The sequence below is a fragment of the Hyla sarda genome, chromosome 5 (assembly GCF_029499605.1).
Source record: "Hyla sarda isolate aHylSar1 chromosome 5, aHylSar1.hap1, whole genome shotgun sequence".
NCBI classification, from domain to species: Eukaryota; Metazoa; Chordata; class Amphibia; order Anura; family Hylidae; genus Hyla; species Hyla sarda.
In genome coordinates this window covers 182,647,071-182,664,104 of record NC_079193.1, presented here as the reverse complement: position 1 = coordinate 182,664,104, position 17,034 = coordinate 182,647,071, and the positions used below count along the sequence as shown (strand labels likewise).

General features: G+C 41.0%; 1 protein-coding gene across 1 annotated transcript in view; it reads left to right on the top strand.

Annotated features, from left to right (window-relative positions):
- GALNT4 (polypeptide N-acetylgalactosaminyltransferase 4) overlaps positions 1 to 17,034 on the top strand; it is a 54,390-nt gene that overhangs the window by 18,531 nt on the left and 18,825 nt on the right. Inside the window, exons 3-5 of the mRNA XM_056520823.1 lie at positions 6,602 to 6,771; positions 10,009 to 10,198; positions 11,168 to 11,353. Coding sequence (XP_056376798.1) covers positions 6,602 to 6,771; positions 10,009 to 10,198; positions 11,168 to 11,353 — 546 coding nt within the window. The remainder of the gene's footprint in view (positions 1 to 6,601; positions 6,772 to 10,008; positions 10,199 to 11,167; positions 11,354 to 17,034) is intronic.

Genomic DNA, 17,034 nt, shown 5'->3' with positions numbered 1-17,034 from the left:
AGTACTGGAAGGATTAAGATTTTTTAATCGAAGTAATTTACAAATCTGTTTTAACTTTCTTGCACCAGTTGATTTAAATAAATTATTTTCCACCGGAGTACCCCTTTAAGGATATTAGGCAAGGAGGAAAAAACGAAAATGCTAAAATGGCTGTGTCCTTAAAGGGTTAAACCCCATATATTTGGTATTGTCATGTGCGGAAATGTCTAAACTATTAAAACGTAATGTTTATGATCCAGTATGGTGAATAGTGTAAACTTCCAAAATTGCAAATTTTTGGTCACATCACATTCCAGGAAAAAATAAAATAAAAAGTGATCAAAGAGTCTTATACGCAAAGTGATACAGGTAAAAACGACAGAGCCTTTATTCAGCGCAGTATACCTAAAAATAAAGGTCACAAAACTGCAATTGTAAATATACCGTATTTTTCGCCCTATAGGACGCACCGGCGTATAAGACGCACCCAATTTATAGGTGCAAAATCTAAAAAAAATAAAGATTTTGAACCCTATAGTGGTCTTCAACCTGCGGACCTCCAGATGTTGCAAAACTACAACTCCCAGCATGCCCGGACAGCCGTTTGCTGTCCGGGCATGCTGGGAGTTGTAGTTTTGCAACATCTGGAGGTCCGCTGATTGAAGACCACTGCATAGGAGGTAATAATCACGTGTCCCAGCCGCTCCGGACCCGTCACCGCTGCCCTGGATGTCGCTCCATCGCTGTCGCCGTGTCCCCGTCAGTCCGGAACGTCTCTGCTGCTCGGCCGGGTATCCTCGCTCTCCGTCGCCGCCATCACGTCGTTACGCACGCCGACGCACGTACGCGACGACGAGGAAGGAGAGCGCCGGCCATACAGGGGATCCCGGCACGGAGCAGACACTGAGGAGGCAGGTAAGGTCCCTCCCTGTGTCCTGTAAGCACTAACCCAGCTATTCAGTCGGGCTGTTCGGGACCGCCGCGGTGAAATCGCGGCGGTCCCGAACAGGCGGGTTAGTGTCACTTTCCCTTCAGACGCGGTGGTCAGCTTTGATCACTGCGTCTGAAGGTATAATACAGGGCATCACCGCGATCGGTGATGTCCTGTATTAGCCGCGGGTCCCGGCCGTTGATGGCCGCAGGGACCGCCGCGATAGGGGTGTATTCGCCGTATAAGACGCACCGACTTTTTCTCCCCACTTACTGGCTGGCATTTGTCATTGTAGGTGTAAGCGAAGCATTTTTCTACACCTTGTTTTTTATGTGCTGGTAATGTGTAGGAGCACCAAATGTATTAAATGGTAACAGAGAATTTCATAAATTTTGTGCAGGTCACATTTTCAGAAATTTCTCTCTTCACATACACCATAAAGCCAAGCTAAGTCTGGGCTGGAATCATTTGAGACTTTTCAGTGCTTTGCGCCTTTTTAAAAAAAAGGCGCAGTTCATAAAACCAGTCGATATCATGTGTATTTCCAAAATCCGTGGATTGCAACTCAAAATCAGCAGAAATGTGTAAACCAAAAGGTACAAATAAACCCTGCTTGCGCCTTTTTTGCACCTTTTTCTAGACACAAAAAAACTGTCTAAAGACAATGATAAATGCCGGCCATTGTGTTTTCAAAGGTTTGATTTTTTTTTTTTTTGTGATTTTTTTTTTTTTTTTTTTTTTTTAAGCAGTACAATAATAGACACGCTATATAAACATGAGTATCATTTTAATTGTTTTGACCCACAGGACTCTTTACAGAACTCAAAGTACAGGGTCAGGCTGTCAGTGCCAGCAAAGAGAACATGTAAATTGATGTGATTCTGGCATATAGGGTCCATGCCAATAGGCCTGAAATAGTGGGAAGGAGTTGATCTATGTAGAAAACAGTGAATAGATTAACAGATTAGCTGGTCTATAGAGTAGAATGAGCTAGTTTACTTGCACACTGATCTCAATTCACTCAAAGCATGGGGGGAAATTGTAAACCAGTTTGTATATCGGTGAGACTGACATGATTGGAATTGGTATAATTCTAGTTCATGAGACCTTTCTTTACAGTGCATCAGTGGGACAGCCATCTTTTCATCATTACAACTCCTCCAGTGTTTGCCCTGAACCGCTGCAGACAATAAGTAATTAGTCTTTACTTGCTTAGACAATGAAAAGCCGCTTGGATTTGCTCTTTGTGGTTTTCTTCACATGCTGCACCCATATGCACTGTTTGTATAGGAGCCCTAGGAGATGAATCAGAAACCAGCACCCAGGATAAGAAAGATCAACTTCTATTTTGTTCTATTTTTTACTCATCTGGATCAGTAAACTGATTGCACTGAAAAAGTCTACACAAATATACTAGGTGGATTGGTTATTAAAGAGAGAAGAAAATGTGTAAAATATACAGTAAGGCCTCGTCCACACTGTGGAATTTGCTGGCTGTATGTCTGCTTGCAGTCTCTATAGATGGCAATGCAGTCCCAGGAGAATTTCGCTGTGACATTTCCGCAGTCTATATAGAGCAGCAAAATCCCATTGAAAACAAGCAGAATGTCTGCAGTGTGGACGAGGCTCAAGAATCTGTTCTCATTTGATCCAGGAGTATTGCATAGCATATACCTCTGACAGAAGGCTCTGAATGCCATTGTCATATCGTATATCACCTATTGACTTCTGCTTCCGGTCAGGTGTCCTGCTCCCCAGGCCCAGCACATCGCAGTGCAGCACAAAAAAACTATAACTGTGGGGAATGGAGGCATAGTGGGAATGCTGGAGGTAAGGTTTATTTTGTTATACCCCACACAATGGGCATACTCTTGACAGATCGTCCCCTTAGCCACTGGATCACCCCCTTTAATGTTTTGCCAAGATGTGCAACATATAAACCTTTTTTTTTTATCCTGACAGTGCTCATTTAGGACAAAGGGGGAGATTTCTCAAGCTGTCTTTAGTAAGATTCTCTGTATTGCCTGAACAACCACTCACAACTCGGCATTGATTTTACCAGAGCAATATGAGAAATGAACTGATCTCTGGTTACTAAAAAATAATTCTCCGGATCTCTGGTTGAGATGGGCAACACAGAGAATCTTACTAGAAGACTGGGATAAATCTCCTGTAAGGTCTTTGGGGGGATTCATCAAAACTTGTGCAAAGGAAAAGTTACTAAATTGCCCATAACAACCAATTGGATCGCTTCTTTTTGAAAAGGTCTCTGAAAATAGAAGAAGCCTGTCAACCTTTTCTCAGCACAGGTCTCGCTGAATCTCCTTCTTTTAAAACCATTTTTTCTTTTTTTTTTACTTTTAATGAAGCTGGTGATACACTGGGAACACGTCCTATTCTGATAATGATAAAGTACTATAAAAAGAACATGAGGACTCATGAAGATAAGCCTTACTAGGGCATATGAATGTCCTATACAGATAGTCCCTACTCTGGACCCCTTCTATAAGCCACTAAAGCCAGACTGAAGCCATTCATCTGAATGACCACTATATACCGTAATACTACATTTTCCCTATGGCGGCTCTGTGATAGGCTCAGTAGCTTTGTATCTTAGCACCAGAGTCATTTATCTTATTCTTGCAGGGTTAATTGTGATATTTTTATGCACAAGAACAAAATGCAGAAACAGTTAAAGAGTTTGGCGTTTTTATAACAGCAGACAATACACTTCTGGGTCATATTATTCTTTTATGTGATGCTGGTACATTACATGATCCCTCAGGGGACAGAAAATCTTCTGCAAATACCTAAGCTTTTAGTTGCTACCTTTTTAGTATGGTTGTGTGCACAAAGACTACATTATGCAAGCACTCTGTGCTCTCTGCCAGTTTCTCATATGTTCCATTGAAGATGCCATACACATCTGCGCTGTGACATAGAAAAAACCTTACCCTGAAGCATTATACTTTGGTGGCATGGTTCCAGTGCTAAGTGCAAGTACTTGAGGGAATGTCTTGTTTATCCTGTACAGTGCCTTCTGCCTTATGTTTGATTTTCTTCTGTTTTCTTTAGCTCTTTACTGTGTTCCAATTACTGGTTGGTTTGTATTTCATTTGCCTAGAAGCATACTTTTTTTTCTGTACAAGGTATTTGTTTTCTACCAGTTCACATTTGGCAGCACTGTTGCTTTTAGTGGTCTGTGCTTTTTGCTTCTAGTAGACAGTAGTTTAAAGAAGCATTCACAGTTTGAAGTGTTCCGGCATGGACATATTATATTGCTATGCAATGGGTTTGAATGGGTAGTTCATTGTCAAAAATACTTTGGTGTATATTGATGACTACTTTATTTAAATAGCTGCCCATATATAATTTGCTTGTTTGGCCATCAGCTGTTTCTCCTGACTCCTTCCTACTCCTCTACTCCCCATTGGCCAAGTGTGCAGTTCTTGTCAATGGGCAGAAGGGAATAAGCTGCTACTATACACTATAGAGGGTATTTATCAATTTTGCCTGTTTTTACCCTTTTTTTTTTTTTTTTTTTTTTTTTGTGGACGTGCGCCAAATTTATCATTTGACACACGTTGTTAGTCATTTTGTCGCAAAAGCTGAATTCCAGCTGTTCACAGCACCTTTTACACAGAACTTACCGCCACACAGGACAGCATATTTTACCCTGTAGAGCGGCCATTTCAGAGTACCTCCTGCAGTATATCAGTGACATGAGTTATTTTCTTTTGTGGGGTTTATAGCCACCATGTGAAATGGATTTTATATTTTGGTTATCTTTAGTGCTTACCTTTCCTGAACCTGTGTGGCCATGTCCAATGCTGGCTCAACAGAGGGTGAAGGTCCCTCAGAGACAACCATGTCACAGGATAGTAGTGCGCATCCCCGGAGGCGTCGCTGCTTTCACAAAAAAAATTTTTTATGTATTTTGACACCTTTACATTCTCTGACATTGCTATGTGTGTTTTCCATGTACAACATTTCTTGGCTGTGAATTGCACCAAAAAAAAAAAAACTAAAGGCACAAAATTAGGCCAAAGATCGATTGGAGCAAATGATGAATTACTGACCAAAGCAAAAATCACATACAGGACAGTGTGATTTTGAGCAAGGTTTAAAAATGACAGTGGAGAGAATGCACCAAACTTTGGTGCAAAATGACACTGTGCCAAAGAATTGCGCCAAAGTTACGAAAAACCCCCACATAAAACCGTTGATAAATACTCCCTATAAGTGGCAGTCATTTATTTCCAGCAGGAACATAGGCTCACGTGTGAAGTTCCAATATGACTATGTTCAGTACATTAAAGCGTACTTGTTAGATACCACACACAAAAAATTTTTTTACTCTGTACCTAATCCTGACCATGTACATTTAATGTTTATGCATCTATCACCTAGATTTATTATAAAAATACCTCTCTTTATGAGCTCACAGTGTTAGAAATCCTCTCAGGGGAAGGGGCAAGTCCCTCCTTGCGGTAGTAGGAGGTGATTGGTGATCTGCTTATGCAGCCTTGTCCATGAGTTATCTCTTGTCCATGACTCATGGACAAGCCTGATGCTGCTGCAGGACTGGTTAGTGTCCCAGTAGGTATGGGGAACCCTAGTGGTGGAATTTTCAGGGGCCATTTTCTTTAAGAAATATTCAAAATTTGTTAAGCAAAATATCTTTATTTTTTTTATCATTAACAGCAGGGCTGTGGAGTCGGAGTCGAGGAGTCGGACGAAATTTTGGGTACCTGGAGTCGGCAAACAATGCACCGACTCCGACCCCTACTAAATTTAGATTGGAATAAAAAAAAAGCAAGTTTAAATGTCCCAATTCACAAAAAGTTATAATTAATGACTTCTCTACTGTAAGAATAAAGACCAATGCCTGCAGTGCCTCACGTAACTGCAAAACGAACATGTTAAGTGACCGTGAAGAAGCATGCTTTTATGTGCTTCACTATATGGAATGCAACGCACAATTAGGAGCGGCAATACTTATACTTTCTATAGTGTTGTGTTCTGCTGTTACGGGGAACCCATGGGTAACCTAGCCTCTCTCTGATAAGGGATTAAGTAAATATGTTTTTGCAGGACTAGAGACACTTGTATAAGTGAAGGGAATGGAGGGTCAGTAGTTCAAGACTGAAGCTGTAAACCATTGGAAAAACTGCTGCCATTCAGCTAAGGCAATAAAAACTTGTAAACTCCGATTGTTAGCTTAAACTTTAAACATGACTAAATGCCCCTTCCTGGATCCTCCCACTGCCCTATCTTCAGCAGCAGATCAGCACACAAAAAGGAGAAGGCAGCAGCTTCTGCCCAACTACCTCTCTCTGCTTGAAGAGCTTAGAAGAACTTGGTGGAACAGCTTCTTGGATTCAACTGTTAGTGTTTATAAATACATTCGCATATTAATACAGAGTAGTCGGAAGTACAAAAAACTGTGGAGTTGGAGTCAGAACATTTATCTACTGACTCCACAGCCCTGATTAACCGCATATAAAAAGTTTTTGGATTGAAAATTAAAGAATTATAAAAAGTTCTTCCAACTGTAATCTATTTATCATAGACACCTTAAATGTATCAATGGTTTCATTCTTCTACTTGTGTACACGCAATGTTTTGTTCTAATATTTTTTTCACAGGATGCCCCTAACAAGTAATGTTTTTTTCTTTTATTTTTTTCAGGTGTAAGTCCAAAACTTACAATTACAGGAAGCTTCCAACCACTTCTGTCATCATTGCATTTTACAATGAGGCAATGTCAACTTTACTCCGCACAATACACAGTGTCTTAGAAATGTCTCCATCAGTTCTTTTAAAAGAAATCATATTAGTTGATGACTTCAGCGATAAAGGTACTTAGACATGAATTTGCTAAATATTTACGTATTATGTAATGCAGTATGTGCGGTTAAGGCTTCTTTCACACTGCTGTTGTGACACGGCTGTGCAACGGACCTCAGGGAACATGGGGAGAAGTGCAGGAGAAAAAATACATCATGCGACATCTTTTTCTCCCGCACTCTTGTCAAAAAACAATAGTAAATGGGATTTGTCGGGCCCTGTTGTGCCCCGTCCGGATAACGGACGTTAAAGGCACACAAAAAAGTGCCTAACAGACCTTTTCCAACAGGGCACAATGGCAGTGTTAGAGGGGCCTTTACAGTGTTTAATGCGTAGTAATTTCCCTTTGATCATCCTCGTAAAAATTTACAAATCACAAATGACTGGGTAGTAAACTTTAAAGAGTTACAGTCATGGCTGTAAATGTTGGCACCCCTGAAATTTTTCAAGAAAATGAAGTATTTCTCACAGAAAAAGACTGCAGTAACACATGTTTTGCTATACACAAGTTTATTTCCTAATTGGACATAATGTCGCACCAAACTCCAAAAATGGGCTGGACAAAATTATTGTCAAGCTTTCAAAATTGTGGATAAATAAGATTGTTTCAAGCATGTGATGCTCCTTTAAACTCACCTGGGGAAAGTTACAGGTGTGGGCAATATAAAAAAAATCATGCCTGAAAGCAGATAAAAAGGAGAAAAGTTCACTTAGTCTTTGCATTTTTGCATTGTGTGTCTGTGTGTGCCACACTAAGCATGGACAACAGAAAGAGGAGAAGAGAACCAAAATTGTGGGAAAATGTCAACAATCTGAAGGTTACAAGAAATCTTAATTTGCCTTTGTCCACAGTGCGCAACATTATCAAGAAGTTTGCAACCCATGGCACTGTAGCTAATCTCCCTGGGCGTGGATGGAAGAGAAAAATTGATGAAGGGTGTCAACACAGGATAGTCCGGTTGGTGGACAAGCAGCCCCAAACAAGTTCCAAAGATATTCAAGCTGTCCTGCAGGCTCAGGGAGCATCAGTGTCAGTGCGAACTATCCATCAACATTTAAATGAAATGAAACGCTAAGGCAGGAGACCCAGGATGACCCCACTGCTGACAAAGAGACAAAAAAGCAAGACTACATTTTGCCAAAATTAACTTGAGTAAGCTAAAATCCTTCTGGGAAAATGCCTTGTGGACCGATGAGACCAAGATAGAGCTTTTTGGTAAAGCACATTATTCTACTGTTTACCAAAAATGGAATAAGGCCTACAAAGAAAAGAACACAGTACCTACAGTGAAATATTGTGGAGGTTCAATAATGTTTTGGGGTTGTTTCGCTGCCCCTGGCACTAAGTGCTTTGAATATATGCAAGGCATCATGAAATCTAAGGATTACCAACGGATTTTTGGGTCACTCTGTACAACCCAGTGTCAGAAAGCTGGGTTTGTGTCCGAGATCTTGAGTCTTCCAGCAGAACGATGACCCCAAACGTATGTCAAAAAGCACCCAGAAATGGATGGCAACAAAGCGCTGGAGAGTTCTGAAGTGGCCATCAATGAGTCCAGATCTAAATCCCATTGAACACCTGTGGAGAGATCTTAAAATTGCTGTTAAAGGGGTTCTCCGGTGCTTACACATCTTATCCCCTATCCAAAGGATAGGGGATAAGATGCCTGATCGCGGGAGTCCCGCAGCTGGGGACGCCCGTGATAATGCATGCGGCACCCCGTTTGTAATCAGTCCCCGGAGCGTGTTCGCTCCAGGTCTGATTACGGTCGACCGCAGGGACGGCGGCGTGTGATGTCTTGCCTCCGCCCCCGTGTGACGTCACGCTCCACCCCTCAATGCAAGCCTACGGGAGGGGGCGTGATAGCTATAGGGTATAAGATGTGTAAGCACCGGAGAACCCCTTTAAAGGTTAGCTCCCACCATCACTTTTTTTTTCTTTTCTGTCCCTGCCTATTACCCATCTATCCCTAACCCCCTCCCTACCTTTAATTTTTTTTTTTACATATTAAAAATGCTTTTTTTGTCTGCTTGGTAGTGTGCTCACTACCAGCAGACTTCCCCAGCAGGCACCACGTCACTGATGCCTGCTGGGGCCGAAACTTCCGCCCGTAGTTCACCTATACAGGGTGCCTCCAGCTGTTTCCCCACTGCAACTCCCAGCTTGCCCTGACATCTATTAGCTGTCAGGGCATGCTGGGAGTTGTAGTGGGGAAACAACTGGAGGCACCCTGTATAGGTGAACACCGGAGCACATACCGCTCCCCGACGCGCAGGGGAAACTGGAGGCATACTGTATAGGTGAACAGTATACATAATACTTGAACATATACATAATACATGTATACATAATACAGTGAACATAATACTTTACCTTGTCCCCGAGCCTGCGCGCCTCCTCTTCCTTCAAAGCGCTCGCTCTCGCCTGTCTGATTGACAGGCGGGAGCGAGCACAGCAGTGATTGAACTTCGACTTGTTGCCAGGCTTCAACGAGTCGGAATTCATTAGTGACGTCACTGCTGAATGCATTCGGCCACTAGGAGGGCGACCCCTAGTGGCCGAATTTAAAAGTAATTTTAAACAGTTTTAAAATCACTTTTTTTAATTAAACTATATTAGAGATATGTTGTAGTACTTAAGTACTACAACATATCACTTTTTTGTTTTCATGACGGTGCCCATTTAAGAAAAGGCGCCCTTCCAGTAAGAGAGACCTTGAGCAGTTTGCAAAGGAAGAGTGGTCCAACATTCCGGCTGAGAGGTGTAAGAAGCTTATTGATGGTTATAGGAAGCGACTGGTTTCAGTTATTTTTTTCCAAAGGGTGTGCAACCAAATATTAAGTTAAGGGTGCCAATAATTTTGTCCAGCCCATTTTTGGAGTTTGGTGTGACATTATGGCCAATTAGCTTTTTTTCCTCCCTTTTTTGGTTTAGTTCCAATACACGCAAAGGGAATATTCGTGTATAGCAAAATATGCGTTACTGCAATCCTTTTCTGTGAGAAATACTTCATTTTCTTGAAGTATTTCTGTATCCTGTTGTTTTACATAGATTAACTGTATCCAATTGCTGTTTTACATAGATTAGTCTTTTGGAAACAGATGCCTTCTATAATTATGAAATTTCAGGAATGGAGGCCTTTTGGATTTAATGAAGAAATAAACCATGAAAATATTTTACAATAATTCTAAACAATAACCATGAATTTTACAATGGCTTTTTTTTTTTTTTTTTTTCAAATATACAGTTTTTCTAAAGTCTCAGCTTGAAAACTACATCAGTTCACTGGAAAGAGTCCGTTTAATTAGGACAACAAAGCGTGAAGGACTTGTACGAGCGCGACTTATTGGTGCAACCTATGCAATTGGTGATGTGCTTACATTCCTGGACTGCCATTGTGAATGTGTCACTGGCTGGCTGGAACCACTACTTGAGAGGTATGTGAAAATAGACTATTGACTAACCACACATGGTCGAAAATGGATTTGTAGGACACGTCTTTTACTGTGCACCTGCATTTTATGTAGGGTTACTTCAAGTTCTGCAACAGAGGAATACATTTCTTTAAATACTGTCTGTAATCACAGTTTATAAAATCCCAGGACACGCAGTTGTGGTGAGGGTGTGATGAGGGCAGATGGCATTAGCCCCTTGTGTTCATGATGCCAGGGCGTAGTTTAACCTCTACACCACCAGAAGGTATACCTCTGGATCCTGGGCTAGGCATGGGGGCAAATAATGACTCCGACACCAAGATATGGAACAACGGCAGCTTTCCTGAGTCAGACAGGTGTAACAGTCTATACAGCTTGTCTAGGCCCACAGAGGTGACCAGTGACTTCAGAGACCACAGGGCTTGCTTGGACAATTTGATGCACGGCCACCCTGACTTGAGACAGATTGACTTGGACTGATGACTGAGACTGACTATACCCCATTTGTAGCTTACCACGTTTTGACTTGGACCTGGGGGGTAGTGGACTTGTGGATCCGTTGCTGCGTGGTAGACTTTAGGCCTCCTCCGGACTCCAGACACACTCTGACAGGACTTGACCTTACTGCAACTCAGCACTAAAGAGCCTGAGGAAGCTCCACCCAGGGCTTATATGGGGAGAGACTCTGGAGGGGTCCCATAGGTCATCCTGTAGGTCACATGTCACTGGTACCTTCCCTGGTTACAATCACATAAAAAATCTTAAAGGTATAACACATTATATGTACAATACATTATGTAACATAGGCACTGGTGGTGATATATACAATACAAAGGTTAGGGAGGGCCCTGGGGTCACAGGATGGAGTCTGCTGGACAGGGCAGCTAGGGTACTGGGGTGCGACTACTGTACTGGACCACCACGCAGTCCTTTAGTAGATTCATAACTACTAGTCTTGATATTTTCTTGCAGAATTGGAGAAAATGAAACAGCAGTTGTCTGTCCTGTAATTGACACCATTGATTGGAACACCTTTGAGTTTTACATGCAGACTGGTGAACCCATGATAGGTGGCTTTGACTGGAGATTGACTTTTCAGTGGCATGCAGTACCAGAACAAGAGCGTCAAAGAAGAAAGTCTAGAATAGACCCTATAAGGTAATCTTTATAAAGCTGAATGGTTTACACTAATCTATGTGTTTTTAAGTATTTAGAGGGGGTTTCCAACACTGTATTATTTTTTTTATTTAATCAATATGCCCAGGCTGTATAATAAAACAAAAACAGCCTCTACCTGCCCCTCCTCAAATAATCTGTATATATTTAACTGCATCTCTCTGCATAACACAGTACTGCATTTACTAATAGTACTGTACTAGGTCCAAATAATCTCTCCACATTATATATACTGTATCTACTTCAAAGACCAATATCTACCACGAAGACCTTACAGTGTCAAGTGTCAGTGTTTTATAGGACCTCTAGCTGCAGAGCCCTAGCGTACAGCTGGTATCTATTTCTATGGCCACTGTACGTGAGAATATTGGTCTCTCTGTATAGTAGATTTTATTCAGTAAGAGTATGGCGGTATTAGTCAGAGATCATTGTAGTGGTGTGGCAATAATATTTGCACCTATTTCCTTCTTGGTAACATACAAAACTATCAGTGTGCACCTGGCCACATATCTAATTTTTTTTTTTTCTGTACTGGTATTGGTATAGTAGTATAACTCATGCAATAAACAGTATAGTGGTATATCTCATGTATAGAACATAGTCTTAGCAATTAACATTCTTAGCTTCAGATTATATTAATTTACCTGAATACAATCTTCAGCATAGAATGTGTGGTATGAAATCCTCTCCATATACAGCACGTGTGCACATACCCTAGAAGTACTCAAAGATCAGCTGAATCCATGATCACCAGCTGCGATTCTCTGTCGCTGGCATTCTGATGGTGTGGGATATATGAGCAACTAACAATAATGTATGTTGCTGTACAATCCAGTCGGCTGATGGCCGGGTCTTTTACGTGAAACAATTGTCCTGTTCATCCAATAAATCACCTTGTGTAAAAGCTCCTTTAGGTAAACCGGGGGGCATAGGCAGGAATTTATCAAAGGATTTACATGTTGTTGTTTTTTTTTGGGGGGGGGGGGGGGTTAAAAAGTTGGTTAATTTGTCGCAGGATTTGTCTGTTTAAAATTTGCAACTTTTCCTGCGACTTTTGATTCACACAAGGAATCAAGGTGTATTGTTATACGCAGATTTGTAGTTTCTCTTTATTGAGTACCTGTCGCCAAACTAAACTTTTAATATATTGTTCCTTATGTAATTATAAGACACTTTGCTATTTACTTGCAATTCTCAACCTAGGTGGCTCTGTTCTGTTCCCTGCTGCAAGTCAAACAGTTAGTTCGGTCTCCTTCTGGTCTGGCAGGAGACCAAACTCAAGAAGTGCGTGCAGGGCATGGTGAGGCACAGCTCTCACAGGCTTCAGTGATGTCACGCCTGATGGGGAACGCCCACTTTCTCCTGCCAGGAGCTCACACAATGTGAACAAGGAGAAATGTATGATATGTGTGTTAGGAGTTGTTAGGTGATATAATCTGAGTTAGCTTAGAAAATATGGTTTGATGACAGGTACTCTTTAATGCAATGGTAACAGATTCATCATTAGTGCATATTAATATTTATTAGTGCAGCTTTTTGCCTTTGCTCATTTTATGTACATACATACTTGTGTATTAGCAGAAAGTGTCAGTGTCTAGACAGGTTGTCATGGTGCTTTTCTTATGAGGTCTTATGAGATCCATCATACTCTAGCTGTGTAATCATTACTCCACCCGCACTGTGAGCTCTCCAACTACTTGTCTCCCTCCCTGTGTAGGAAAATGGAAAAACAGCTGCAAAGGCTGTCATGTTTAGTTACTGTCTGTTAACATTTCATGCAAATTTGTTAATAGCTTTAGCATATCAGTGTTATGTTGTGTTAGCAGCCATGAAAACAGGTCTAGCCAGAACAACTCGACAGGTGCATCTATGGGTGTGATGTGACCATCTAAAGCAGTCCTAGTGACCTGCCCAGTCTCTATCTATTGTGTGACACAGTTGTGGCATTTAATATAGTACACAAAGGAATGAGACGGATGTGACACATCTTAAATAGCTATATATAGTCAAATACTGTACAAGGCTGTTCAGGAGCAGTCAATACCGATAATTTGAAAAACGACATCAATTTTTTTAAATAATCTATTAATGGTGAAATATGCCCTCTAGAGGAGCCATTGTGTTGGATGTCAAACAGTTCTTCTTGATATTTGCTGTGATTTTTATTTTTTACAATGTCAGGATGTTTTATATTGGTGAAGGGGATTTTTACTATTTCATTTTTTTGTCCTAACCCTGATGTCTAAAGAGAAGCTTTCCACAAAGCGTTATTGTAGTGAACAGAGGAAAGAGTGATGTGAACCAAGTAAATGTGATCTATACCACAAGAAGTCTTTTGTCTTGCTTGTAATTCTGCACCACTTTAGTATATGCGCGCTGTTTAACCTCGCTGCTGTAGAAATGATAGTAATTTTGAACACTATACAATCATATGCCTTTGTAAAAGCTGAGGCTTGGCTCAAAGTCCAGTCATACAAGCTAATGATTGTAGGAAGGATGTTCAATTGTATCAAATAACAATATGCTAGAGAAACACAAGAAGGCTACAAGTTTCATTAGATTGTATTTACACAGGGCAGTGTTTGGCTGCAGGGTTTACAAATTGCACAGCCAAAACCTATAATGTAAAATCATGACAATTCGGTGTACCTTACAGCACACTATTGGCTTGTGTAAATATACCCTTAAAGGGGTACTCCGGGTCTTTTGTTCCAAACGCTGAGCAGCAGAATACCCCTTTAATTGAGGTGGGGAGCTGGCTCACCGTGCTTCCTTGCCTCCTCAATATGCATTGCTCTGCCCTTCCCTAAAATAAATGTGCTAATAGCTTCACTCTCGCTTCACTAAAGCCCGAGTGTTTGCCAATTGATGGCTTCATTATAAATATGCAAAAATTTAACAATAAATCTAATAATGGGTTTACTATTGCAAATATATATTGTGGAATCCTTTTACGCTTCTTTGGTAGTTTTATAAAGTATTTTTGTGGTCTACTAATCTATTTTATAATGGGCGTGATACCAGATTACTTTTTTGCAAATGTTATATTAAGTGCAGCTTGAGAGCTGTAGAATGTGTGGCCAGCTGGATTGTTGGAGAGTTTAATATTTTGCTATGGCTTACCCAATGGGAATTCCTTGGTTGGGGCCTTAGAGGTCTTATACCTTTTTAAGACTGTAAATTTGGCATTATTATTGAAGGGTATCCCTTGGTATGCGATAAGAAAAAACGAAATGATTCAGCACTGGAAGAAACTGCAGCTTTATTGTTGGATCCTCTTTAAAAACAACGTCAACAATTCACAAGGTCTGACACATCTTAAGATATGTCCGACCTTGTGAAGTGTTGAAGTTGTTCCATGCTGTTTGTAAAGAGGATCCAACAATAAAGCTGCAGTTTCTTCCAGTGCTGGATCATTTTGTTTTCTCTTATCGTTTGGACACGGAGAGTCTGAGTGGGGATCCCTGCACGAGACTTAGCAGGTGAGCTGGACTTTCCTTGAATATCCCTTGGAATGCCATCCATCAGAAGAAAAGACTGTACTATGTTGTAAAGACCATCGCTCTTCAAGATCTGTATGATCCCCTGCTGATTTTGTACATTTGCCCACTGACATCCCCTATTCTTTAGATGGGGATAAGATGTTATATCGCTGGGGTCCCAAAATAACTGTCAATCTCCCTCATTTGGGGGCTCCATGCCAGATCTCACATCGTGGAGTTTCAATGATTATGAAAACGGTGAGGAATCGGCCAATAACTACGTGGTAGAATCTTGTCAGTGATCTCAAGGCAGCTGGGACCATACATTCAAACTGTTGCTAACACATAACACCATGAATGCAAGCGCTGCAGGATTTCAGTCAAGGTCCCCCTGCTCAAGAAAGCACATGTACTTGCCTGTTTGCCAGTGAACATCTGAATGAGAATTGGGTGAAAGTGTTGTGGTCAGAGGAGACCAAAATAGAGCTTTTTAGCAATCACCGCGTTTGGTGGGGGAGGAATGCTGCCTATGACCCTAAGAACACTAACCCCACCATCAAACATGAAGTTTTAAAATGTATTGTGGATGGGTATTCCAACATGACAATGGCCTAAACCGCCCAGCCAAGGTAACAATGGAGTGGTTTAAAAAGAAACACATTCTCACTGTTCAAATAAACCTACCATTAAAATAAAAGATACGGGGGCACTCGGGTATCGGCAGGTGGTTTTATTTGGTATAGGTCATACAGCAATGCTCAGTCCATTGAGATCATTGATTAAGCGCAGGTGCGCGAAACGATTCGTCGACTGAGCATTGCTGTATGACCTATACCAAATAAACCACCCGCAGATACCAGAGTGCCTCCGTATCTTTTGTTCTGAAATTCGGCTTTTGTGGTCTGGAAGAGCACCGGCACTAGCAGAGGATCCGTGAGTAGCAGTGGCATTTGTGCTATTATTCTAGTGTTTTACCCAGTGGCAGTGCCAACTCTGGACTTTATTCTGACTTTGGACTACCATTAAAATAACTTTTATTAGGGGTCAAATTATCAAAATCAGTAGGGGGATAAGATTTGTGTTTCTGTTTATGAAGCAGTTTGGTGATATATAAAGCTAACACTTCTACAGAAAAGAAATGCCCCAATAATATGAGCAAGTTAACATGTTAATTCCCTAGTTGCTGGCCCACTTCCTTTTATAAAATAAAAATTTTTATATACAAAACCTAATTTAATTATTTGCTTTGTAGTGGCCAGAAATATGGGGGATGGAGGCAGAGTCCCAGCTGTAAGTGGAATTTAGTCGACTGCTTAAGCCTTTAATGACGCTGTCTGTTTTGGCCTTAAGAATCCAGCCACTTTTCAGTTTTTGATTTTCCTCCTCGCCTTGAATCAGAAGTCTTTTTTTTTTTTCCCCCATATACAGAGCCTTATAAGGGCTTTTTTTTTTTCAGGACCAATTGTACTTTGTAATGACACTTTAAATTTTACCATAAAATCTTTTGGCAGCATTAAAGAAATATTACTTGTGCAGGTGAAATAGAAGCCACCCCCTCCAATTTAGCAGCATTTGGGGGCTTTCATTCTTACGCAGTGCATTTTATAGTAAAAGGCAATCTTTATTTTCTTTCTACTAAGTAAACAATCCCGTATTCTGACCCCTTATTTTTCTGCCTATGTGACTAAGGCACTAAGGGCTTTTTTTTTATTTTTTAGATGGGTTAACTCTTTTATTTTTTTTTATTTTTTTAAGGCAGCCTTTCTTGGTCACTGTAGTTTTTCCATCAGAACAGGCTCATTGCGTTCTTCTCTGAGAAAGGCTGCTGCCTTAAAATTTAATAAGCAGTTATAAGAGCTCTCCTGTTCCCATCAATGGTCTCTCCCTGAGCTGACAGGAGTTGCAGGGAACAGAGCTGTGCTTTCATAGAGTGTGTCTGGATGCCACAGCACAAGCCAGACAGTTCTACTTATAATGGAAGATCTGTGCAGTATGGCTTATAACTAGAGATGAGCGAACTTACAGTAAATTTGATTCGTCACGAACTTCTCGGCTCGGCAGTTGATGACTTTTCCTGCATAAATTAGTTCAGCTTTCAGGTGCTCCGGTGGGCTGGAAAAGGTGGATACATTCCTAGGAGACTCTTTCCTAGGAATGTATCCACCTTTTTCCAGCCCACCG